This window comes from Dysidea avara, chromosome 4 (assembly GCF_963678975.1).
Source record: "Dysidea avara chromosome 4, odDysAvar1.4, whole genome shotgun sequence".
Taxonomy (NCBI): domain Eukaryota; kingdom Metazoa; phylum Porifera; class Demospongiae; order Dictyoceratida; family Dysideidae; genus Dysidea; species Dysidea avara.
In genome coordinates, this window is record NC_089275.1 from 20,720,042 (window position 1) to 20,746,715 (window position 26,674).

The 26,674-nt window shown below is 39.1% G+C and overlaps 1 protein-coding gene and 1 long non-coding RNA gene across 2 annotated transcripts in view; one reads left to right on the plus strand and one right to left on the minus strand.

The window, feature by feature from the left end:
* The window catches only part of LOC136254213 (protein NLRC3-like), a 79,138-nt gene that overhangs the window by 12,638 nt on the left and 39,826 nt on the right, over positions 1 to 26,674 (minus strand). Inside the window, exons 4-5 of the mRNA XM_066046882.1 lie at positions 23,615 to 23,887; positions 7,991 to 8,053 (exon numbers count right to left, since the gene is read on the minus strand). Of these exons, the coding sequence (XP_065902954.1) occupies positions 7,991 to 8,053; positions 23,615 to 23,887 (336 nt within the window). The remainder of the gene's footprint in view (positions 1 to 7,990; positions 8,054 to 23,614; positions 23,888 to 26,674) is intronic.
* LOC136254214 (uncharacterized) lies at positions 10,365 to 11,054 on the plus strand. The gene is made up of 3 exons (XR_010700367.1): positions 10,365 to 10,444; positions 10,500 to 10,556; positions 10,608 to 11,054. It is a non-coding gene; the product is annotated as an uncharacterized lncRNA (long non-coding RNA).

The following is a 26,674-nucleotide window of genomic DNA, read 5'->3' on the forward strand; positions in this document are numbered from 1 at the left end:
TGAGATAGACCCCTCAGTGACTCCTGTTGTATGTCCACCACGAAACCAACCAGTGGCATTACGAGAACGCCTTAAGCAGACCCTAAATGAGATGGAGAGCATGGGGGTGATAAGAAAGGTTGATGTACCCACTGACTGGGTAAACTCGCTGGTTGTATTTGAGAAGCCGAAGTCTAAGAAACTGCATATCTGTCTTGATCCCAGGCCACTCAACAAGGCAATCCGACGGGAACATTTTCAACTTCCAACACTAGAAGACATTACAACCCGACTGTCTGGGGCATGCTTTTTCTCTAAACTATATAGATGCAAATCATGGGTACTGGCAAATCCCCCTCTCTAAGGAAAGTCAATTGCTGACCACTTTCAATAGCCTATTCGGTCGATATTGCTTTAAGCGAATGCCATTTGGCATCAAGTCAGCTCAGGAGGTGTTTCAAAAAAGAATGTGCCAGTTGCTTGGTGATCTACCAGGTGTTGAAACAGACATTGACGACATACTTGTATGGGGTATTAACCAGGAGGAACATGACATGAGACTAGCAGCAGTTCTAACCAGACGTGAAGAGATTAATTTAACTCTCAACAAAGACAAGTGTCTGTTTGGTCTTCCAGAAGTTTCATACATTGGACACATCTTGAACTCTGAAGGTGTAAAGCCAGACCCCGAAAAAGTCAAAGCAGTCAAAGAGATGCCACCACCCACCGACAAGAAAGGTGTGGAAAGGATACTTGACACTATCATTTATTTGGCTAAATTTATACCCAACATGTCCACAATCACTCAACCAATTAGAGAAATCCTAAAATCAGATGTCACTTTTCACTGGGAAGACCCCCGCAAGAATGCTTTTGACAAGATCAGGAAGATACTATCAGAGCAGCCAGTCCTGATGTATTATGATGTAAGCCAACCTGTTACAATTTCATGTGATGCATCTCAATCTGGCTTAGGAGCAGTCCTCTTACAAAACGCCAAGCCTGTTGCATATGCTTCTAGGGCTCTCACTGATGCAGAAACCCACTATGCACAGATAGAAAAAGAGCTCTTAGCGGTGGTGTTTACCTTTAACAAGTTTCACCAATACACATATGGAAAGGAAGTGAGAGTGGAGTCAGATCACAAGCCACTAGAAGCCATCACTAAAAAGCGACTAGCTGCAGCACCACCACGCCTGCAAAGAATGCTCCTACAGCTGCAACGGTACACATTCACACTCACCTACAAACCTGGTAAGGATATGACCCTAGCTGACGCATTATCACGTGCTTACCTTGATAATGTCTCCACCCCAGATGATTTAAGTGAAGACCTTGTATGTGCAGTAAACTCAGTGATGAACAACCTGCCAATATCAGATCCCAAGTTGGAAGCGATACGACTAGCCCGTGCCAATGACCCAACAATGGTCACCTTACAGAGTGTAATAACATCAGGATGGCCAGAGAACCGATCAGAGATTCCTCAAGAACTGAGACCCTACTGGAATTTCCGTGATGAGTTGAGCACAGTCCGAGGAATTATCCTCAAAGGTGAAAAGGTGGTGATACCGCACAGTTTGAGGAAAGAGATGTTGAACAAGATTCATACAGCACATCTAGGAGTAGTGAAAAGCAAACAGCGTGCAAAGGATGTTCTATTCTGGCCAGGAATGGGCAAAAACATTGAGAACCTGATCTCGAACTGTGAAACCTGTTTACAGTACCAAGCATCCAACTCCAAAGAAACCATGATGTCAGATGAGCCACCAGCCCGACCCTGGGAATCAGTTTCCACAGACTTATTCTCCTTGAACGGTGAGGACTACCTTTTAATTGTGGACAGCTACTCGCATTTCATTGAAATTGCAAAACTGCATAGCACATCTAGCAGATTAGTAATTCGACACACCAAATCTGTGTTTGCCCGCCATGGAATACCAAGAATTGTCAAGAGTGACAATGGTCCACAATACACATCTGATGAGTACAAGAAGTTTAGTGAAGAGTGGGGTTTCAAACATGTGACAACAAGCCCATATCATCCACAGGCAAATGGACTAGCTGAAAAATCAGTACAGATTATCAAGAGAATACGGAGGAAGGCAAAGACTGACGAAAGAGATCCTCACCTGAGCTTACTGGAATACCGCAACACCATGATCAATGGTATTAGTTCACCAGCACAGCTATGTATGAGCCGCAGGTTACGTTCAGTACTACCGTGCACACCAGAACAACTGGCTCCTAAGATGATTAATCCAGAGAAGGTCGTGGAATCTGCAAGACTTGCTCAATAAAGAAACAAAAAGTATTATGACAGAGCCTCTAAAGATCTCTGCAAACTGCAGCCTAATGATAGTATCAGAATACAAGTAGAGGATCAGTGGGTACCAGGAGTAGTAGTCAAGCTGGCAGATGCACCCAGATCGTACATTGTAAGAGGTCCCAATGGTCGAGAATACCGCCGAAATCGCAAGCACTTGAGAAAAGTCAGTCAGGCATCAGAAACATTGTCAATTGATGACGATGATGAGAATGAGGGAGCCACGGAACAAGTGGAACAAACTCAGGAAAACACTGTACAAACTGACTCAAGTGCAGGGGTAACAACTCAAGAGCCAGTCAGAACCTCTCGTGGTCGAATTGTTAAGGAGCCAACAAGATATCAGAACTTTGTGAGACTTTAATGCACACACATGCACAACATACACACAAATTGTATTTTAGGGGGAGTTGTACTATATTTAGCACGCTTGCACATGCGCACTAGGCTTTCTGTTTATAGAGCACCATAATGACATGTTGTATTTATCGTGTGATTGTATCTTGTTGATTCTTGTTTGTTTAATGAAGTCGAGATATTACAAAATGGTACATTATAAAGTTTTGAAGCCTCCCTAATAGTCATGTTACTGTTCTGTACTTTTTTAGTGGCAGCTTCCATGCTTATTTCAGTCCATCATTTTTGTTTTCCTTCAGCCATTATATCTAAAAAAATAAGCAAGTGATCATTAATTAGAATGTTGTTTGCCTGTTTGCACTTTAATTAATGCATAGTCTCCTGGGTACTCCCTTTTGCTTAAGGGTCTGGTCAAACAACAGTTGTGGTTTGGTATCTCGCACGATGAGGTATCAACAGTCTTTTGTTTGGTAGGTCTGCTGTGTTTTGTGATGCTACAGCAGATACGCTTATAGCATGACCAAGGCAAGCATGAAATCATCGATTATTTGCCACAGAAGTTGTTAATACAAAGTGTGAAGTGTTAATACGAAGTGTTAGTACAAACTTACAAAGTGCTAAACATAGTGTTAACCAGACCCTGAAGAAATTGGCCCAAGAGACAATAGAACTTTGCCAAACACTTACCACTGATATTAGTAACTGTCTAAGTAACCAGAAAGATAGCTCCAAGACAAAATACAAACTGCATTCAAATGATCGAGGTGTTAATCAGAATACTAGAATTTACTCATGCACATCTAATCACGTGATAAGGTACCGTCAGCGGATTTCTAATTTAGTTATTAACTAGTCAATGTGTCACCAAATGTGTGCACAGATAATCAAGAAGATTGACAATGGTGACTCATAATACCATCTAACCCACAATACCAGCACCTACTCTATAGCTACTGTACGCATAATTATTGAACAATGGCTGCAGTGTGTCCAGCGACCTATTAAAAGAGACCAAATATATAAATTAGGCACGTATAGCTGCGTGAAGTTAAAATAACTAACTAGGTATACCATAAATAATATACGTACAGGCATCTATGGATATACGTAGCTATAATATATACTGTACGTACAATATTAAATGATTTAATACACAAATCTGAGGAGTTGTGCGTAGCTACCTAGCTAGCTAGCTGCAAACAGATATCTTACTGCTGGCTACGTATGGATTACCTGCACTATCATAGTTAGTTCCCTGTAGCTAGGTCCAGCTGATAGAAAGAAGGGCCACAAATGTGAGAAATGTACGTCTCAGTATTCTCCAGCGTGGCTCGCGCGTATACAGAGAATTTTGCGTGCAACATGTGTGTTGCGTGTGAGGCAAGTACATGCACTCGCGACATTGCTCATGAACAGTACCATAAACAAACCATTAAAATCTTCTCCTTCAAAATAATCTTCTCCCTGTATTAAAGAAAAAAAGACAAGTTAAAAGAAATACCTAAAGCTAGCCATAGGCTGGCTTTAGATATAAAATTACAAAAAGAAGTGATATCTAGTCAAAAAAACAGCCAAGCTGTAAAAAAGGGTGCGGCCTCCAAAAAAACCATGGTGAAAAAGATGTGAAATCAAAGGTGACAGCCAAGAAATGGCTGTGATGGTACAGTAGATTAATGGCAAAAATTTTATTGACAATTCAGGTGAATTTGGTCCCGAATCCTGGTTAAACTTGGAGGAGGCAATGCAAATTCACCTGAATTGTCGTTATTAAAATGTGGCAGTTGTTCTGAGGACAATTTTTGGCAGTGAGTCTTGTCAACTTTAACCACGCGTAGATAGTTTTGAACTGAGTAAAAAAGCTGTTTAATCTGTTGAGGAAGAAACACAGACTGTAGTGAGTGTATGTAAGGCTGCACATTAAGCTACACTGAGTGAAAGGTTGCTTTTTTAGTCTGTACATCCCACTTCCGTGTACCATGAAACGTAGTAACCCATAACTTTAACAAGATCATCCTGCGATCTTAATACAAGCCTCGATACAAAAATGAACTACTCGCTGGCTTTTCAAGATACAGTATGACTGTCAAATTTTGGGTAGGCAAGCAGTAGAAAATAAGCTACAATTGTGGGGAAGCCGATTTTTAATGCTTGCTTCCACCTGGTAGTGGCAATTTTTTTAAAAACCATTACAAATCTTGGTGTGACATGGGTGGACTACTAGAATTAATGCATCAATTTAAGAAAAGTAGCTCTGCACAATGGTAGATAATCAGGTATGCAAATAGTCTCTAACAGCAAACCCAGTGCCACTGTGCCAACCAAGTGTGAAGGAATTGCTCTGAAGTGCTAAACTCAGAACTCACACTACACACATCCCAGAGAGCTCCTGTTTGTTGTCAAGGGTAGAGAACAAAATGCTTCATTGATTTCTGTTAGTGCAAAGCACTTTATGGTGGTGGTATGCTTGTTTCAGGCCCAGAAAATTCATGGTGAAGCCATACGGAAACTGTACTGAGCCACCTTAAAAACATGAAATCAATGAGGTACTGCTGATTTCTTTGTAGAAATTCACTGAATATGACAGTTGTGGTAGAGTCCTATTATAACTTCACACACACATGGCATAGCACAATTTTCTCTGTGGGTGATTAATGGTATAGCCACAGGTGGGTGAAGCCACAGCTATGCATGGGCACCTCTTTCAGCTTCTTGGCAATGTTTACGCCAGTGTCTCTCAGAAAATGAAGCAATTTCTAACACAAAGTTCTGCATCTTCTAACTTGCAAAGAGTAGTTGCCTCTGAATGCTTCTGTGGCTATACTAGTCCAAATTTCTAGGTAGACAATTATCCAAGCTAACTAAAGAAAGGACTGTGTACTTTTATGTTGATTATACCAAAAATCTGCATACTTGTTGCTGACCCATTATTAAAATTTCTGGAATATACTACTAGTATTTTAAAAATTGTAAATATAAAAATGAAGAAGGGATCTACGCAATAAAAAGTAGTGAAACAAGAGATAATAAATAATGGTATTACAGATAGCTTGGTGGGAAAGTCCCTACTTTGGTATCGAACAAAATTATAGCCAATGTGCCAAAGTAGGGACTTTCCCACCGAGCTATGCTGTAGTACCATCATTCATCTCTTGTTTCACTACTTTTTATTACATAGATCCCTACCTCATTTTTAAATTAACAATTTTAAAAATACTAGTTTTAGTTTTTTATTATAGCACAGCTAGTTACAGCTTGTGACGACTATACATGACTGTTGTATTAGAGTGACTGTTCCATTAGAGTATCTCGAGTCAACAAAGAAGTGTGCAGGTAGCTAGACCAATAAGGGATAGTGGTGTGCAATATAGGATATTTTCCTATCATGATTATTGCACACAACATATCCCGATACGATATACAACTCATCACTCAGTTAGTTTATTTACACCGATGACACTTGTAGCAGTGATGTACTAGAAGTACAATACAACATGGTACCGCATAATCAGCATACAACATTGCAAGCTCTTTTATCAAAAAGTACAGTGTACAATGACATCTTGGGTACATTTTTCTCTAAATATAATTAAAATCTATACTTTGGCTTATATCGTGATATAAAGATTCTATATCATATCACGATATAAAAAAATTATCACAATATTTCGATATATATATTACGTATCGCACATCACTATAAGGGGTGAGGTTATCTTGTTTACTATTACAAGTAAGTAAATAGCTATATTGTTAAGAGGTGTGGTCTCTGCACTCTATTGTCACCTATATCTTTATTTGATGGGTGTGGTCATGAACCTATTGCGAACGGGATCCCAATTGCAAAGTTGCAGATATCTAGCTAGTATACCTCTTTTAGTAGCGCCAGGACTGAAGCACTTCTGAAATCCAGCCCTGAAAGGGAGTTTGTAAAACGTGGAATATGAAATAATGGAATTGCAGAATAAATAAGATTGTACAAACAGTCATATGCTCTATAGTAATTATACTTTATTTTCCTTATACAGTGGAACCTCAGTTATCCGAAACCCTTGGGACCAGGGGTGGTCCATAAGTCTGAAAAGTCCATATCTCTGAAACTGTGTATAAATAAATAACCTTAAAAAAATAACACGAAGAATTTTTTTTTAATATCAGTATTTTCAACTACTCTAATAGAACAGTCACTACTCTAATAGAGCAGTCATTTCTGTAGTTCGGTTAACCGAGAATCCGGATAAGTGGGGTCCGGATAACTGAGGTTCCACTGTACAGCTCTGCATGGCACACCACGGCAATGGATAAACAGCAGCTGGGCAAGCATTAAATGGGACGAGCACACAACCAATCATCCTACCTTTGCTAATTTTATTTATCTATACTCCTTAGTTGATATAGCTACAAAATGCTAAGATCTAGTTGTATTGTTAGGTCAAACTAGCTGCCCTTCATGTGCACACGACCAAATTTATAAGAGTCACACTATCAAGTTAGTGGAGTAGGGAAGTCCAGTGGTTGTGTTTGTCTTTAAATGGAATTCAAAACTCTTCAGGACTGATCAAGAGTGTAGGTAAGTAAGTTTAGCGAAGGTAGATCGCTCTAAGGTGATTAGTTGTGTGCTCGTCCCATTTAATGCTAACCCAGCTACTGTTTATCCATTGCCATGGCATGCCATGCAGAGCTGTTACAAGGTAAATAAAGTATAATTACTATAGAGAATCTAACTATTTGTACAATCTGCAAAAGATAAATTTGCTTATTCTGTTATTCCGTATTCAGCATTTTACAAACTCCCACTCTGAAATAATTCTGTGGCATCTAAATATGTTGATACGGAAAATTAATGCCTCGATATGGTTTCAATGGGTAAAGAAGACAAGCAGCCTGATTGAAGATAAAAAATGACAGGGCACAGAGGGCCTACACTTGTTGGAACCCCAAAAGGCACATCCCACTGGTGAGTTTATTATTGTGGCGTAAAATGGTGGCCATGCACTGCATTGTTTGGCCTCTAGGCTTGCAAATGTGGCCAGGGATCCCTACTTAAACAGTACTACGGTACTCTTTGATACATACATCAGAATGATTCCAGCACGTATGTAGTTGGTTACTTGCAATATGTATGCAACAAGTGTACATATCGGTTGTTAGTATTACATGCCTTGTGATTTGCCTGATATGTACATCCCACCCTCAGGCCTATGCCCAGGAATGGGTGTACATATCAGTAAATCACTTGGGCTCAAGATACAGCTCCTACAGACAACACACACACGTGTCATGTGTCTACATGCAAATATGCTAGTAACAAACAGATGCGTATTAACTGACCTTTCACAATGCTAGATGGCTGGTTACTACTGGAAACATCTGTACTGGCACTCATTCTAGAAACTATGTAAGTATGCATGAAATAAAATGACAAACCTGTTTATATCAAATTATCAATTCGTTATATACAGTGTACAATACACATATGTACATTACAATTCAAGTGTGAGGAAAATGAAAGTGCTGAAACAAGTAATATCAGCACCCAATGCACAAATTTAATTCATATTTACTACATGTATGTTGTATATATTACAGAGTCTTACATAGGGAGAACACATTCTATCCTTACAATTTACAAAGCATTTCCCACAAACTGACACCTTCACACTACCATGGGACACAAAGGAGACAAAGGTAAGTTCATGATAGGTGAGGCCAAAGTGATGACTAGCTGTGAAAAAATCTAATCCAGAGTTTATACTCTTATATCTGTGATGGGTATAGTGTTGCATCAATAATCAGTTCAATAATCAGTATCGGGCCAATATTGGCTACTTAATCGTAAATCAAAACTGAAGTAAATCTCTACTGTGCTGTGTATGTAGGGGAGGTTAAACATAAGGCATTTTAATTAAGTTATGTGTTGATGGTCTAGCAGTGACTACAAGCCATGCCCATAGTAAAACTGACAGGTTTTAGGCCATGCCTAAAGTAAACTGAGGTTTTAGGCATTTATTTATGTAGTACCAACCACTTATCTCAACTGTGCTATGAATTCTGGTTGTTAGCTATAACTGAACTATGCTTATTTGAAGGTATAATGTAGTTAGTAAAAGAAAACGGCTGGAAACATTTCAGATGGTTCATGACATGTTTGAGCTTGACTGTACTGGATCAATATTGCTAAACCATCATGAAGGTAATGAGACTGTTTACTGGTTGATATTCTGATGGAAGAATGGAAACCTTCATGATCTCTACCATTTACTACTGTGAACGATAAATAAGAACAATCAACCTATATCTGGTTAAGAAAATAACATGCTTATGTGTGCTTCAACCGTGATGTAGTGCTGGGCAGTATTGAAAAGTAGCAAACGGTATACCTTCCATAAAAAGTATCACGGTATCACTAAATATCCCGGTATTAATATAAAAGCCATTGGTATTAAAGTAACTGCCATTTACCTCAACAAAAGCACCAAATACCCAGGTAGCTCAGCAAACTTCAGGTACAAATTATCACAATCAAACTTGTTTTACATAGTTTGGTTAGCTGACTACATCAGCACCTGTCTACAAACATTGTCACATGTCTGGGTACCTTTTAAATATGGGATGAAACAAGCCCACAGGGAGGCAATAGTTCCCAGACAGTATGGCGGTATTAAAAAAACACACACACACACACACACAAAAACAGGCGGTATCAAAATCGGTATATATGACTTAAATATCACAGATTACTAACAATACCAGCATATCGCCCAGCTCTATAGTATGTTCGCGTTGAACTGAATCCTGGGTTGTTGGTTAAGAAGCCATACAAGACCAAAGGTTTTAAACATAATGTTCATGACGCATTTATTCGTAAGCCCATGTTACGGGCGCACACTTAATTGTTGAGAATATGGCGTCCAGTGCACCATCAGCGAGTGCGGAGCGAAACCCTCTTGGAAAGAAATTAAACAGTCAAATGAAGTATCTACTTATGAAACTATGGGAGTACTTTAAGCAAGAAGCGAAGAAATGTAAAATTTCTGTCAACATCATGGAGAGAATCTCGCAGGCCACCGGTATTGTATGTAATGCCTTCTTTGCTGGGTTTTGGCATACATTACGCCACGCAGGGATTTCAAGGACATCCATTGTAAGAGTTAGAATTGAACACCACAAGAAAGGCGGTTTATCTACGCCAAGAAAAAGCACTTTGCACAAGCCCGCTCAATTGTAATCATCAGGTACAAATGTTCACAAGTCCATGATGATGCAGACAGTTTTGACTGAGATGCCATCAGACAAGATCCATTCATTGTACGGAAGGAAGGAAATTTATTGCTCTCAAAGACTTTGGTAAGTTAAATTTTGAACCCTGGAACTTTGTCACGTACTCCGTCTTAGGCCAAACTTAAGAATGATGGTGCTTTCTCTGGGGGTAGAACATAGCTTTAAAGAGTGTTGAGTGATATGGGATTTAAGTACAAGACGATTAATGACAAGAGGTTAGCATTGAAACTGTTTGTGCTTTAATGTCACTACACATATACGCAGGGTATACTATGAGCAGCCCTGCATAGTCCATCAGCATCATAAATATTAAAGACAAACGAGGTACAACAGAACTGAAGGAAGACCAGTTGTGTACTTGGATGAGACTTAGGTAATGAAGAACTTCCAGAACAATTCCTCATCCAAATCAGCAGTGATAGTAAAGATAGCGATGGCAGTATTAATGAATCTTCCACTAGCAGCAATGGGTCCAAGTCTTCTCCTGGGCTTACTTCATCTGATGTAAGATTGTTTGATATTTGCAGCATTGGTGTTACAACTTGATGTTGTTCCCCAGGAGTCATCAGGTAGCTGGGATTAAACTCTGTGAAGTACATGAAAATACAGATGAAGTGTAAGTGTGTGCACTTTAATAAAAAATATCATTGCTTTATTGTGCTAGCAGAAATTGAACATACCATCCCTTGTATATGAAATCAGTGCAGGAGTGTTTGGAAGTCACTACAGGTACTATCAGCCCAAATTCATACAAACAGTATTATTTCATTTGTTGAAACTTTTAGTTTTTTTGGGAATTTAACTTCAAAAACAAAATGCTGGCTGGAAAGACTGTGTACATGTGTGGCAAGCAAAGTGATGAGAAAAGGATTAAAATGACAAATTGACTAAATGGGAATAGAAGACGATAGGCAGCTGTGGTGAATGTGAAGTAAAATACATGTTGTTTGGCTCACTTGCAGGAACACCAATGCTGCATAACAGATTTTGAGCTGTTATAATTTGGTTTTTTTCTCTTTTGAGGCTGAAGAAGTTTTTCCCTGAATATAAGCAGGCCACTGATCTTCTAAATACAGTGCAACAGTGGCCCCACTCTTCTACTTATGCAACTCTGTTTTACACACAAAAACTGTTTTATTTTTCTTGTAAAGTGTATTACAGCCTCTTACATAACGGATGGTGAAATCATGCGTGTTGAGGGTGGGTGTGTGACGTCTGGCTTCGCCACAAACATGTGTCAACATGAACATCAAAGGGCCACGCTTTAGAGGCTTCCACATTGAAAATGTATGGCGAAACTTTACAGTGTCATAATTGGAGTGTCTTACATTCGAATGAAGCGATTTTAATTTATTTTTAGCGGATTGAGAAGCGCTATGTATCGAGCAATACAGGAGGCCCATGTGATGTAGCAATCGTAAGTTATTAATTGTTTTTGAGGATTCAGCTCAACGCGAACGTACCGTATACGCGGTTTTTTTTCGAGGGATAAAATTTTCATGAATGCCATGATTTGGAGGTTTTCACGATTTTATTTCCACGAATACTGCTTTTGAATCACGTGATTAAACTTTACTAATCACGTGAGTTTCCGCAGTAACCACTGCACGCAGAGTTGAATGGATATTAAGCAGTACTTCAAGTCTAGAGATTCAAACTTTGAAGACACCTTGCCGAAGAAGGTGCCAAAGGCTAGCATACGAGCGGTAGAGAAGGAGCTTAAGGAACGGGCCGAGGCAGTAGTGAACATACGAAGTGGTGGCTATGTCAAGAATACAGACGAAGAGAGAGCAACAATTGGTGGGTATGCCACTAGGAATGGAGTTACTGCTGCTTTGCGCCATTTCAAGCAAACGAAAGAATATCCTGGTTTAAAAGAAGCCACAGTTCACGGCTGGAAAAACTTGTATCAAGAAGAACTAAAGAGAAGATCAAAGAAGAGAGGTTCATGCAACGATCCAATAATCCAGTTGCCAGCCAAGCGCCGAGGAAGACCTCTGTTGGTTGGTAATCATCTTGAAGCAGAAATATAATTATTTCTTGAAGCTATGTGAAAAGATGGAAGTGTTGTCAACACACAAGTAGTAATAGGCACTGCGATAGGAGTGATATCCTCTTATGATGCAAACTTACTTGCAGAGCATGGTGGCCCTATCGACATAACGAAAGATTGGGCTAAACGGCTGTTGAGGAGAATGGGTCTAGTGAAGCGACATGGTACTACTAAGGCAAAGATCAACCCTTTGGATTTCGACGCTTTGAAGAAGCAGTACCTTGCTGATATTAGAACCAAGGTCTACATGGAGGACATCCCAGCAGATATTATTATAAACTGGGACCACACTGGGTTGAAATATGTGCCTGTGTCCAATTGGACTATGGAACACAAAGGTGTGAAGAGGGTAGAAATAGCTGGCAGTGACGACAAAAGGCAACTTACTGCATTGTTTTCTTGCACATTTAGTGGAAAATTTCTCTCACCCCAAGTGATTTATGCTGGGAAGTCACCAGCATGTCTTCCAAAAGGTAACATTCCAAGTGGGTGGAATTTGACCTTCACTCCAAACCATTGGTCTAACGAACAAGCGATGATGACCTATTTACACGCCATTCTTATTCTATATGTTGAGAAGACTTGGGCAAATCTGCAATTGAGCAAAAATCACCCAGCACTTGTAATCTTTGATCAGTTCAAAGCTCAAACTACTGAAAACTTTCTTAGTGCTTTGGAACAGCATCACATATCATTTGTAGAAGTACCAGCTAACTGCACTGATCGGTTGCAACCATTAGATCTGAGCATTAATAAACCAGTCAAGGATCATCTGAAGGGCAGCTTTCAGGATTGGTACGCTGCTGGGGTACGCAGGAAAATACTAACCGGAGATGGCGACAGAAATGTGATTGATTTGCGTCTTTCTTTGCTGAAGCCATTAGGACTTAAATGGCTTGAAAGTGCCTGCACTTACATTCAGACTACTGATTTTGTAAGAAATGGATTTCATGCAGCAGGCATAACTGAAGCTATATCAGATCTAGTGTAAAGATACAGTTAATTGGCTTTATAAACATAAACAATGCTGTGATGTAATGTTGATTTACCAACTTATATTGAAATTAATTAAATGTACACAATAATTAACTTTTATGGTACATCATGTTTGGTATTGCTATGGAAATGGACAAATGTTCTTTGAGTAGAAGCAGTTAAGTAGGTGCTGACGCATAAGACCTTGATTATACCTCTTCTGTGAAGGATCTTCTTGAAATGCAATAGATGTTGCAAAAGCAATAGAAAAGAGACCACAGTCAGTGCCTCCACACTGTTTCTGCACATTAGCAAATTTGATATTGCATGGACTACAACGAAACTGTCTTTGCAGCATCTTGTATGAACTTTTGTCCCACCCTGTATATAAGGAGTCATACACATGCACTAACTTGCCCTTGCTTGTTGTTGTAGCACGTACCCAATGATTTCCATTGATATGTAAAATCTGTATGTGATTAGCTGTTTACTCCTTGTGGTCTTGGTTTTGAAGCAAAGTCAATCTTAGCCCATTTATTTTAGGAAAAGCTTCCTTCAGCAATCGCTGTGCAACATTGATGTGCTTATTGGTTAGCATTTGACCTGATGCTAGAATTATTTTGTCCCCATTAGTCAATGAAATACCCTTAACCTTCACCCACATGTTACTGTCTTCAGATACTGCAATACTGTTATCAAACAATAACGGCTTTGGTGCTGCATACGAGTGCTCAGTATTGATGTAGCGGAGAACATTAATTTGATCCTTGGAAGCTCCCACTGTAGCAATCGACATCTTATTTGCAGGACCAAGAACAAGAGTAGAAACTTGACTGGAGAGTGTAGCAGAATGTTGACTGGAGATTGTAGCAGAAGGTCGACTGGAGATTGTAGCAGAAGGTTGACTGGAGAGTGTAGCAGAATGTTGACTGGAGAGCGTAACAGAAGGTTTGACTGGAGAGTGTAGCAGAATGTTGACTGGAGAGTGTAACAGAAGGCTGACTGGAGAGTGTAGCAGAAGGTTGACTGGAGAGTGTAGCAGAATGTTGACTGGAGATTGTAGCAGAAGGTTGACTGGAGAGTGCAGCAGAAGGTTGACTGGAGAGTGTAACAGAAGGTTTGACTGGAGAGTGTAGCAGAATGTTGACTGGAGAGTGTAACAGAAGGCTGACTGGAGAGTGTAGCAGAAGGTTGACTGGAGAGTGCAGCAGAATGTTGACTGGAGAGTGTAACAGAAGGTTGACTGGAGAGTGTAGCAGAATGTTGACTGGAGAGTGTAACAGAAGACTGACTGGAGAGTGTAGCAGAAGGTTGACTGGAGAGTGCAGCAGAATGTTGACTGTAGAGTGTAACAGAAGGTTGACTGGAGAGTGCAGCAGAATGTTGACTGGAGAGTGTAACAGAAGGTTGACTGGAGAGTGTAGCAGAATGTTGACTGGAGAGTGTAACAGAAGGCTGACTGGAGAGTATAGCAGAAGGTTGACTGGAGAGTGCAGCAGAATGTTGACTGTAGAGTGTAACAGAAGGTTGACTGGAGAGTGTAGCAGAATGTTGACTGGAGAGTGTAACAGAAGGCTGACTGGAGAGTGTAGCAGAAGGTTGACTGGAGAGTGTAGCAGAATGTTGACTAGAGATTGTAGCAGAAGGTTGACTGGAGAGTGCAGCAGAATGTTGACTGGAGAGTGTAACAGAAGGTTTGACTGGAGAGTGTAGCAGAATGTTGACTGGAGAGTGTAGCAGAAGGTTGACTGGAGAGTATAGCAGAAGGTTGACTGGAGAGTGTAGCAGAAGGTTGACTGGAGAGTGTAGCAGAAGGTTGACTGGAGAGTATAGCAGAAGGTTGACTGGAGAGTGTAACAGAAGGTTGACTGGAGAGTGTAGCAGAATGTTGACTGGAGAGTGTAACAGAAGGTTGACTGGAGAGTGTAGCAGAATGTTGACTGGAGAGTGTAACAGAAGGTTGACTGGAGAGTGTAACAGAAGGTTGACTGGAGAGTGTAGCAGAAGGTTGACTGGAGAGTGTAGCAGAAGGTTGACTGGAGAGTGCAGCAGAATGTTGACTGGAGAGTGTAACAGAAGGTTGACTGGAGAGTGTAGCAGAATGTTGACTGGAGAGTGTAACAGAAGGTTGACTGGAGAGTGTAGCAGGTTAGCTGATATATCTATAGGGTGACTTGTTTGTAGCTGAACTCTCTACATGATGGTTTCTTTGTAGCTGAATTCTCTACAAGGTAATTTCTTCTAGCTGATCTTTCTACAGTGCGATTTGTTTGCAGCTGAACTCTCTACATGGTGGTTTGTTTGTAGCTGAACTCTCTACAATGTGATTTGTTTCTAGTTGATCTCTCTATAGGGTAACTTGTTTGTAGTTGAACTCTCTACAGGATGGTTTCTTTGTAGCTGATCTCTCTACGGGTGACTTGTTTATAGCTGAACTCTCTACAAGGTGATTTGTTTGCAGCTGAACTCTGTACAGGGTGGTTTTTTGCAGCCGAACTCTCTACAAGGTGACTTCTTCTAGCTGATCTCTCTACAGGACGATTTTTTTGTAGCTGAATTCTCTACAGGGTGATTTGTTTGTAGCTGAACTCTCTACAGGGTGATTTGTTTGTAGCTGAACTCTCTGCAAGGTGATTTCTTCTAGCTGATCTCTCTACAATGTAACTTCTTGTAGCTGATCTCTCTACTGGGTGACTTGTGTTTAGTTGTACACTCTACAAGGTGATTTGTTTGTAGCTGAATACTCTACATGGTGATTTTTTGGAGCCAAACTCTCTTCAGGGTGATTTGTTTGTAGCTGAACTCTCTACAGGATGGTTTCTTTGTAGCTGATGTCGCTACAGGTGACTTGTTTCTAGCTGATCTACAGGATGGTTTCTTTGTAGCTGAACTCTCTACAGGGTGATTTTTTTTCTAGCTGAACTCTCTCTAGGGTGATCACTTCACAGCTGAATCCTCTACAAGGTGGCTTCTTCTATCTGATCTCTCTATAGTATGATTTGTTTGTAGCTGAACTCTCTACAAGGTGACATTTTCTAGCTGAGCTCTCTCTTATTTTTAGCTGATCTTTCTACAGAGTAACTTGTTAGTAAAGTTGAAGTCTTTACATGGTGGATTTTGGTTGTTAAGCTCTCTGCATGAAGACTTGTTTGTAGCAGAATTTCTACAGAGTGAATTGTTTGTAGCTGAACTTTCTACAGGGTGCATGACTTGTTTATAGCTGAACTCTCTTCAGTGTGACTTGTAATGTTCTGAATGACTACAGCAATATATTTGTAGCTGAATTCTCTATAGGGTGACTTGCTTCTTGCTGAACTGTCTATAAGATCAACTGTTTGCAGCTGAACTCCCTACAGAATAAATGTAATAGAATTCTATAATGGAGTAAATAAATTAGCTGAATGCTCTATTAGGGTGACTGTTCTATTAGAGTATCTCGACCTCGCATTTGCTACACGATTTGGCTTTCGAATCATAACTCAGTGGTTTGTAATCCGATTCTTCTGTACTACTGCAAGGACTTTCTATGAAGATTATTCCAGCTATACACCGATTTTCAGCTCATTGCTTTAAGCGGTTTGCCTAGCAGGCATAAAAACTAATACTTTTTTTATTCATAAAAATCGATCGCGTAATTGTGACACAGGTTGGGTTTTGTGTCATATCTCCAATTTTCAACTCATTCCATGAAACGGTTTACCCTGTAGGCGTGACAACAAATCAATCTTGTTTTACACGAATAATCGGTCATAACTCCCAAACCATTCATCGGATTTGCACCAAATTTGAGGCTAGGATTCGCCTTTGGACTCCCTTTCTGTGTGCCAAATTTCAAGGTGATCGGAGTACGCATTTGCGTTTTATAGCAATTTTTGCAAGTGCGCAAAAACATGAAGAAAAAAACTAAGAAAAAAAATTGAAACTTTGGCAGCTCGTATCTCAGAAATGGCAGGAGCGATTTCCTTCAAATTTGGTATGTAGACTCCCCTGGCTCGCGGGCAACTCTGTAGCAAATTTGGTTCCAATCAGATAAGGGATCACCGAGATACAAAAGTGTGAGAATGATGTTTTCTTTCTTCCTGTCAATATACCCACGGTGTGGCGTGCCGGCTTCTTGGGCCGCACGAGACACTATCGTGTGTCTTGATCAATTTGTTCAATGCCAAAGTAAGGATTTTCCCACCGAGTTATGCTGCAATACTATCATTCATCTCTTGTTTCACTACTTGGATCCATACTTTATTTTTAAATTAAATGTATTAGTGTGACTGCTATACACATGTGACCGTTCTATTAGAGTGACTGCTGTGTTAGAGAATCTCAGTCAGTCTCCTATGGCCACTATTCTTTATTTTCATGGTGTTATCATTAAGTACAGCTAGACTAATAAGGGGATGAGGTAATCATGTTTAAGTAAATAAATCGTTAAGTTACCCTTTTAAGGACCACCATATTGTAAACAGTTCCTACCCTAAAAACCCATGAAAATCACGACAATGATAGTCTACAAAACTACTGTACTAACTATTTAACCCTTAAATCCACACACAATTATTAACAAAAGTGCACTGAAAACACATAGGCCGATATTTTGGACATAATGCGTGACTGTAAACAAAGCATTATAACTTCCGTATAGTACGTGCTATGGCTACACAATCTGTACCAATCTATCCGTGATGTAATAAGGAATGAAACAGTACCTAGGGTTTTACCCCTTGGCAAAAACATAAGGCCAAAAACTCGCTGTGAATATAAACTGTCTTATTACATACCTTCAGAAAACGGTTGATAACCTCTTCACAGTGTGTCTTATGGAGTTCTGGTAAGGACCATTCAATGACAAATCACACCATATAAAGCTCATGTGAGTCAAACATTTTTATAAATGGCTACCAACATGATGCGTGTGAAGTAACAGGAAATACAGTCGCAGTTCTTCGTGGTATCATAACAAGTGAGCGATTGTTGTTACAATTATTTATACTTGTGTAAGCAGCCCAATGAATAAACTTTCCACTGATATAAGGTTTTCAGTTAATATCATTAGACCAGTTTGTCTGTGCTGGCTGTTTAGAAGCAGGGGCGTAGCTAGCCAGAAGGTGATGGAGAGGCAGGCATGCCCCCACGAAACACTCAAAATCATTCATGATTGCAAAAAAAAGGCTAATGACCCAATGGGGGGGGCTAGCCAACATACGGTGTTGTATTATTACAGCTTAAATAACTAGCTACGTAACTATTTCAGTACTGACTGCTTCCAATCGAGGTAGCTATATTCGTCGAGCATCATTGCACGTGCCACAACTGTACTCCAACAAATTCATCTAGTCCGGTAGAGCTAATACTTTAGTGCAAATACAAGTTACTTTACGTTAGCCACAGCCTGTGCTGCAGTCCTAGCACACTGCTGACAGGATGACGTATTCACTCACTTCACTCGGCGAAATTCAAATGCCATGTCAGTATTGCACGAAATCCCACCTGTCTTGCTAGCAGAACTTGTAAACTTGACTGATCCACCTGACTGACTGACTGACAAAGTAAAAACAGACTGCACTGCCATACGTACAAAGGTCCAGTGTGATCGATTCGATAAAATAAACTTGGTACATTTATTTAGCTAACACTTTATCACCTCGTAGGCAGCAGGTTCGTAGCGTCATCTGGTCTCCTTTGTCACTTGTGAGTTGTGACTCGTGCTGCGGAGAAGCGGGTCACTCTTTTTAGATTCAAAAATGTTCTATCACGCGAGTAATCTAGGCTAAATATAGAAGTATGTCGCTAATATTTTCGTTTGATGGATTCACGAGCGAGTTGAATGTTGTGTGTGCGCATTCACTAGCAACCCCTGCAGTGGTGATACCGCGTAGTAGTGTACATAATTTACAGTCATTTGCGTGTCAGTTTAATACTGGTAAACTTGTGACGAAGGTTTTAAAAAAATCATTTAGTGATGGGGGGGGGGGGGCAAATGCCCCCCCTTAGCTACGCCTCTGTTTAGAAGCCATTCTTTAACCATGTATTACTTAAAATATTTGTGCATTTTTTAACGTGCTTAAAAAAAATAGCCAATATATCGGCCCATGCGCTTTAAGGGTTAAGCATGTAAAACCAACCCTTTTGAAGCATGCAGCAAGGTGAGATTCCTGTGCCTGTGCATGATCGATCTATTTATTAGATGCCTCCTATTTTGTGTTTTATTTACAATGCATCACGTAATTATGTATGAGATGATGCATTGAAGGAAGAAAATTTTCTGAAACAAAGTTAATCATACAATTGGCAATTGCATGTGGAAGACACAAATCCAGCCTTTAAGAGCATCCATTGCATTATATTGCATAAACAAAATTAGACTTAAAAGTCTTTCCTGCTGCCACCTATTTGTTCCACTAATGATTTCCTCTATTGACATTTATCAACAACATATATTGGGGCCAGCGACAGCCTGCCATATGTATGTGTATGGCACACATATGCGGTACAAATTTAGTTTTGCAAATAATTCATACGTAATAGTGCATGCTGAATGTGCACATGTACATACATATACAGCCGGTGTTCTATGAAATGCAGTGGTAGACAGGGACAATGCTCAGATACAACAAATCCATAACAGTCAAGCTGTGCAAAAGGTGTAGTGGTACTACAATTGTAGTTAGCTATAAACTAAAAGTAAAAAGTATTGACCTAGCTGAAATTTTAATTATTGGAATAATTTCTTGGTGATTTACTTCACAGTTTGGCTATTCTTTCAGCAGCTTGGCTATTTTGGCATGGATCCCATCATTTACTACTTTACATGTGCCCTATTCAAGGCAGAAAGTCAAGCTGATGTTGAAAACAGAACGTAGACAATTTACTTATTTCTAAAACTATCCAGTTAATGAGATTATTAATTTAACTATATGTAAATTCACTTAATCGCTCAGCGTAAAAGTAATAGTGAACTTGTTCATTCTGGTCACCTCTGCCAGGCCTGCCTACACAAATGACACAATTAGGAAACTGTTACAATGGCCAGTTTAACCAGGCAACCTTATTATATAGTGGTCCAGTTAGACGGGTTTCCGGCATTGTATAGTTGAATATTAGAAGTATTATGCAATCACAAATGCAGTAAAATACCAGTTAAGCAAGCAGGCATAGCATGGAATGTGATCAAAGAAATTTGGTGTATGACTTTGACTCATGATGCACTGTCTTTGTGCCAATTTTGAAGAAATTTGAAGAGTGGATTAACATTTTAAGGGGGCAAGCAACCATGTCCTATGACTTCCGTGAATAAAATTATGTGTTTTATATAAAGCTGTAAAACCAACACAGATACTGTTCTCCACCCAATAAATAAAACATGTTTTAGTTGAGACATTGAACTGCTGTTTAGCGCAAATCTGAGTGAAATCCTCTGAAGTATGTACAAATTTTACAAAAAACTGTAATTTTAGCACTAAAATTGATTCTCCTCCTACAGTTAATTGTGAAACTCCCCAAATTTTTTTGTAGTGGAGTGTAATAACATTATCTTAACAAATTTTTAGAAATGACTACTATGGCTTCAAAAGAAGAGATTACTGTTTTTCATAGAAAGTTTAGAGAGTTCAATAGCTTATTTGATAAAGTACTTCAAAAAATATACTTCCATACTTTTGTTACAAACTTACTTAGGTAGCAGATGACAAAGTTTAAGAAGAATAGAATTAAAATTGTGAGACTAGATCCAAAATTTATAGAATTTTCATTCTTTAGGTCTAAAATACTAAACTGAGTCTTAAAGTCAGTACATGTACTTCTAACTGGAGATAATGATTTTTAATTACCACAAACACATCTGATACAAAAGGGGATGGAAAGCAAGCACATATCCATGAAAACCAAAATTTTGTATGTGAAGCCATAGGAATGAGTAGCATGCCCCCTTAATTTCTTTGATACTTTAGCATGGAATGACCAAAATACTAGAATTTCCTGAGTTAACATCCCAATTTTCCCTATGCTGACAGAGGTCCAGCAGGTGGTTTTGAGTAGCCCATAGTATGGAGAAATATTTTGTGGCATAAAATCAACTATAGACCACATTGCAAGGTTCAGCCAAAAAAGCCACTTATTCTACCGAACTAGGATAAGTTTGGCTAGTTTTAGCAATTTACAAAGTTATGCACGTGATCAATCGTGCTGTCTTATGTGTTTAAATAGCTTCGTGATCAGACTATCAGTAAGTGTTTATACAATCTGTTTCTAGCTGTAAAACAAACTGGAAGGATTAGTTTGGCTGGTTTTAGTCATTTACAGTGTCACACACATGCTGTCCCAGTGGGGTTGCTTTCGTCATATTCCCTAAATAAAGTCTCCACAAAACTGTACTGTATTTTGTTCAAGTGTGCTGTATTTTCCCAATTAAGCACATAACTGTAATGTATTTGCCCAATTAGCTGCATACCATAGATTCCAGTTTTTAAGCACATGCCCTTATAATTTTCGGAGGAATTATTTGAGAAATACACTATGCTTGTTAAATGCATTCACTTAATAAATGATTGTAATGGGTTTCTGCTAGGAGAGTATTACTCGTACCTACCACATTTTTCTAGCGATTTAGTTACCAGTGTTCAGTCAAATAGCTTACTTCAATCAAGGAAACAACAGTCCTGAAAAGTCAGGTGCAGCTATTGTTAATACAGGTGGTGGTATCTGCTAGACATGAGCCTGGCAAAGTATCAAGTGTACTGTGGCGCTTCTGGCTTGTTCTATTGGTATTTTACTACTATTCTACACAGTACTAACTTGCAGGAGTGATTTCAACTATATGCGCTTAACAGGAAGTGTTTAGCGCAAGTATTCCATACGTGCTTAACAAGCAATACGTACTTAATAATTGTATGCATCTAATAACCACAGTTATGGTAACTGTTCTGTATGACTTATACAGTACAGTTATGCAGCTAATCAGTACAGTATTGACAATACGGTACACGGCATCACTTTGATCCTCCCACGCAAAGTACAATATATATATATATATATATCAAGACACACGGTAGTGTGTCGTGCGGCCCAAGAAGCCAGTGCACCACACCGTGAGTATATTTACAGGAAGAAAGAAAACGCAATTTTCATACCTTTGTAGCTCCATGATCCTTTATCCGATTGGAACTAGTTTCACTACAGAGGTGCCCACCAGGTAGGCCACACCACATACCAAATGTGAAGGAAATCTCCCTAACCGTTTCTGAGATATGAGTGGCCAAAGTTTCGCACACTTTGCTAAAATTGCTATAAAACACAAACTTGTATCCTCCATTGTATCGATATTTGGCACAAGTAAAGAGCGTATAAAGGTACATTCGCGTACCAAGTTTGCTATGAATCTGATAAATATCCAAGAAATTATGAGCGTTTATTTACGTAAAAAAAGATGAAACTTTGTCACGGCTACAGGGTAAACCGAGTAGAGGAATAACTTGAAAATTCGTGTGTACATAGGCTGATCATTGTAGGAGTGCCTATTGGTGGTTAGAACAGCAACAGACTTAAGTTATAAAGCAAAACCGAGCAAGTGTAAAATTGCGGGATCAATATACTGTAATAGAACAGTCACTGGGGGGCAAAACATGTCAAAAAAAATGAACTGATCACGACCAGAGTTCGAACCAAGGACCTCCATACCTAACACCTGCATCCTTAACCACTGAACCACTGCTATCTCAGCTGATCACTTCACTTAATTTCTACCTTATAAATGAAAATTCTAGCTTAATAAGTAAAACTGATCTACCAATAGAAAATCTAGATTGCACTAGAACATTCTATGTGTGTTCTATTAGATGATTTCAGCGAAAGCAAAAACGTGTGCTCTATTAGAGCATTAGCACCACACTATTGTTGCAACACTTTGAGGCTCAATTTAGTAGCTATTTCATCAAATCAGAGCCATTTTCGTATCGATCAGTGGTATATTTGTAGTATTAACTCAGTTTTACCCCCAGGCAGTCTGCGAGCAAACTAGTATGACCGACTCACACCAATCATCATCATCATAATCATCATAATAAGTGCTATGCTAGCAAAACTTGTGATACAACAACCTGGAAATTATATCCCAGTAAAAAGGTACAGGATTTGGTTTTTGAAAATACAAAAAGAAGTGAAATCCACCAGTGCATTGTTAAAATTTATTAGCATTAACATCATTGCAGCCATTTCTTGGCCATCACCTTTGATTTCACAACTTTTTTCACCCAGGCTTTTGAGGTCCGCACTTTTTTTACAGCTTGGCTGTTTTTGAGTGGATACATATATTATGAACTCTTTCTATTATGATAATATGTGTATATTAGTGCCATTAAAATACCACGTTAGGTCAATATAATTAGCTAGGAATCAACTCAAGCCCACCTACTGGTTAACCATAAATTACCTCCTGCAGAGAAATCTGAACATCACTTAAGTAACCTCCCAAACATGTGTAACACAATAACTGTTACTATAAACAAGGATAATAGTGGCAGTTGTATAGGCTTACTGTAGAAACACTGAACAATTACAATATGTGACTATGTGTACATATTGTGAAGTATTCACTATTGTGAACAATTGATTTAGTTGTACTAAAATGGCAATATCCCCTAGTACACAATACTTACCATACACATCTTTAACTGGATCAAGACCAAGCTGTTGCCTTTTAACATTTGTAAGAGCTACCTCCAGCGTTTTCCAAGTAGGACTTGTAGTTAAATTTAACCACCTATCTAACACAATTCGGAAACAAGTGGTACTTCTGTTAGGATAATCAGTCCCAATAACATTAAGTATGTGGAGCTGTAATCCTAACTCCAGACCAATATCAACCCAATCAGCAGCATATTTCTTGGTCACATATCTGTTGAGGTCCTTCATTGTTGGAATGTCATCTTCTGTAAACCAAAACAAAACTTATTAAACTGTGAGGCATGTATGCATGATACCCATAATGTGTGTGCAAACACAGAAGTATAAAATACAGTATAATGGAGTCACACATATACTGCAAAGCTGATGATAACGCCTGGACACAAGAAATTCAGTCAAGTTGCATAGATGTCTGACCATAATGTAATTTGTCCAGACATAGTGCCAGTATTCCATCAAAGCTCACAAGGAGGGAACCTAAGGACTGAGTGCTGTTTGCCAGGAGACACGTAGTATACATTCACACAACCCAAGGTAGTGACCACAAATGTACCATGGTGTACTGTAACCCAGCATGCTACCTGTGCAATTAGTGTCACTGTAGGGCTGGGAGATTATATTGATTTTGGAATTAATTGTGATTGTCTCTGAACATCGTAACATTGATGTGCATTATAAACAACAAGTACACAAAAAATTTGGAATCTTCAACTAGAGTAGGGACCATAACACATCAATAAAAAGCACTGAAACAAGCTGGAATAGTGCATGATATTTAAATTACAGTAAAACAATAAGTGTTGTATCCCTACTGTGCATTTCCATTATGGTAACTTATCTTGGGCACAGTAGGGATATAACACTTCTTATTGTTTTACTGGAATTTGATATTGTGCACTACTCCAGCTTGTTTCAGTACTTTTTATCGACGTGTTATGGTCCCTACTCTAGTTGAATTTTTTGTGCACTTGTTTCAGTTGTTTAACTTTTTAATGTAAAATAAAATTATTATGACTGGTGAACCTACGAATACCGCATCAAAAGAAAGGAATGGCGTTGTGCTCCAGCTATCAATTATCATCTGAAAAGTGAAGTATCCATTACGCTTCATTGTCAGCTATGTTTAACCTGTTACATAACATTATGAATCAAGAACTGTTCAAAAAGCACCTCTGCAATCAAAATAGCCACTATGAAAAATACGGATGATTTTCATTACGAAGGGAATCCATCATGTGCTACCGCCAAATCGACACTTTCACTGTCAGCAAAGATGAATGGGACACAAAGGAGGACACTGGTAAGTCCATGAAGAATGCATTGTACATACTGTGGTATACCAAAAGGCACCTCTCAGGCTAGCCATTATCAAGCTACGTATGTTTGTCTGAAGTTATCAGTCAGTCAGTAGAACATTCCGTTTAAATTTTATAGCAATTTGTTGAAAGCATTTTGGGTTGATCTGAAGGCTTGTTTGGGCTTAGTTTTACCTAGCGAATACTGCTTCATTGTCATTACGGAAAAGTGAGGCTGGCTTTTGGATGATGTTTTTCATGGGCCACGCACACACCTTTGTGGTCCCTACTATACAGTACTATCGTACCATGATGCACTGACATCACAATTTACTAATACATCAAATATGTATTAGTAAATTCAAAATAGTGATCTACTGCTAATTCATCCACTACTTCACTCTGTTAATTGTAGCAACCACCTTTATTTTTGAGTGGTCAGCAAGTCATGTAATTTACATTGGAGTCAATCACAATACCTTGGTGATCACTTGATAAACAAAATGTAAGTAGCCTTCCATCAATGTACTGTACATTATTAGCAACGATCGATCTTTCCCCAATGTAGCACTGCCGTACTCCAGTTAGAATACTCCAATACAGTTGCTGTTCCTATCCAGTTTATTCATGAATACATTGCTCCAGTCCCGCACACCATTACAATTATCAATTATTTTTGGAAACAACATCCCCTGACGACTGGTCACATATTTTTACAGAACCAATTCTTTACATGAACTTTAATTGTGCATGCAAATGTGTAGGAATTGATTGTGGGTTACAGTTGGATGCATCACGTGATTTGCTAAGCTGTGTATGTGTATCTGCGTACAAAACAAGCTGAGCTGTCTAGTATTAATGTTAGTACCCTCCCCTTCCAAGCTATTTATTTTGGGGGTGGGGGTGCACGTGTCTCCCTGCTCCGCCTCCCTTGCCAAATATTGTTTGTGGGAATCCATTCATACCAATAAAAAATAGTGATGGAGAGTGTCTAACTGCCAATGTAGCCTGTACAAAATCACTGAGTAATATTGATTGACAGTGGTCTTTGAATAATAAATACCTCCCTGATGATAGAGATCTGTTGGTAGGAATTGACTGCTGTTGATTATGGTAAAGCCTTTGTTCTACCAAAGTATGGATTCCCTCTAAGTTACACAGTGATTTTGCCTGAAAGTGTCCTAGTTAGACACTCTCTGTCAGTACTTTTATTATGAACTCTTGTTCATACATGTTCGCAGCATAGATGTCTTCACTGTCGTATATCCAATGGATACAATATTTACATGAACAACAAAGTCTGCACAAATTATATTAGATATCTCTTTTCTGACATTATATCATCTATACTAGCTAATGTGCACTAGTGAGCCAATAATATGCTCAGTATAATGTAGTCCATGCACCTCTGGAAAAAACTGCATGAGATTTTTCTTATAGTGGCTGAAATAATAAATGCACAACCATTGACTGTTAAACTGATGCTTGTCAGAGTTTCATGCCTTGTGACAGGTAGCTAGCTCAGTATCATACTATCTGGTATGTTTTCATGAGCACTACATGAGGATGCTAATGTGACTGACAATGACTAAGAGTATGACAACAGCTGTTCAATATTAGGAACGTGTAATGTATAGTCTCTCTAAATATTGGCCACCAATATGGTAATTTTACCAATATCGGTATCAGTACAGAAAAGCAGGAGGACCGATATTGCTACCGATATCAAGACACACA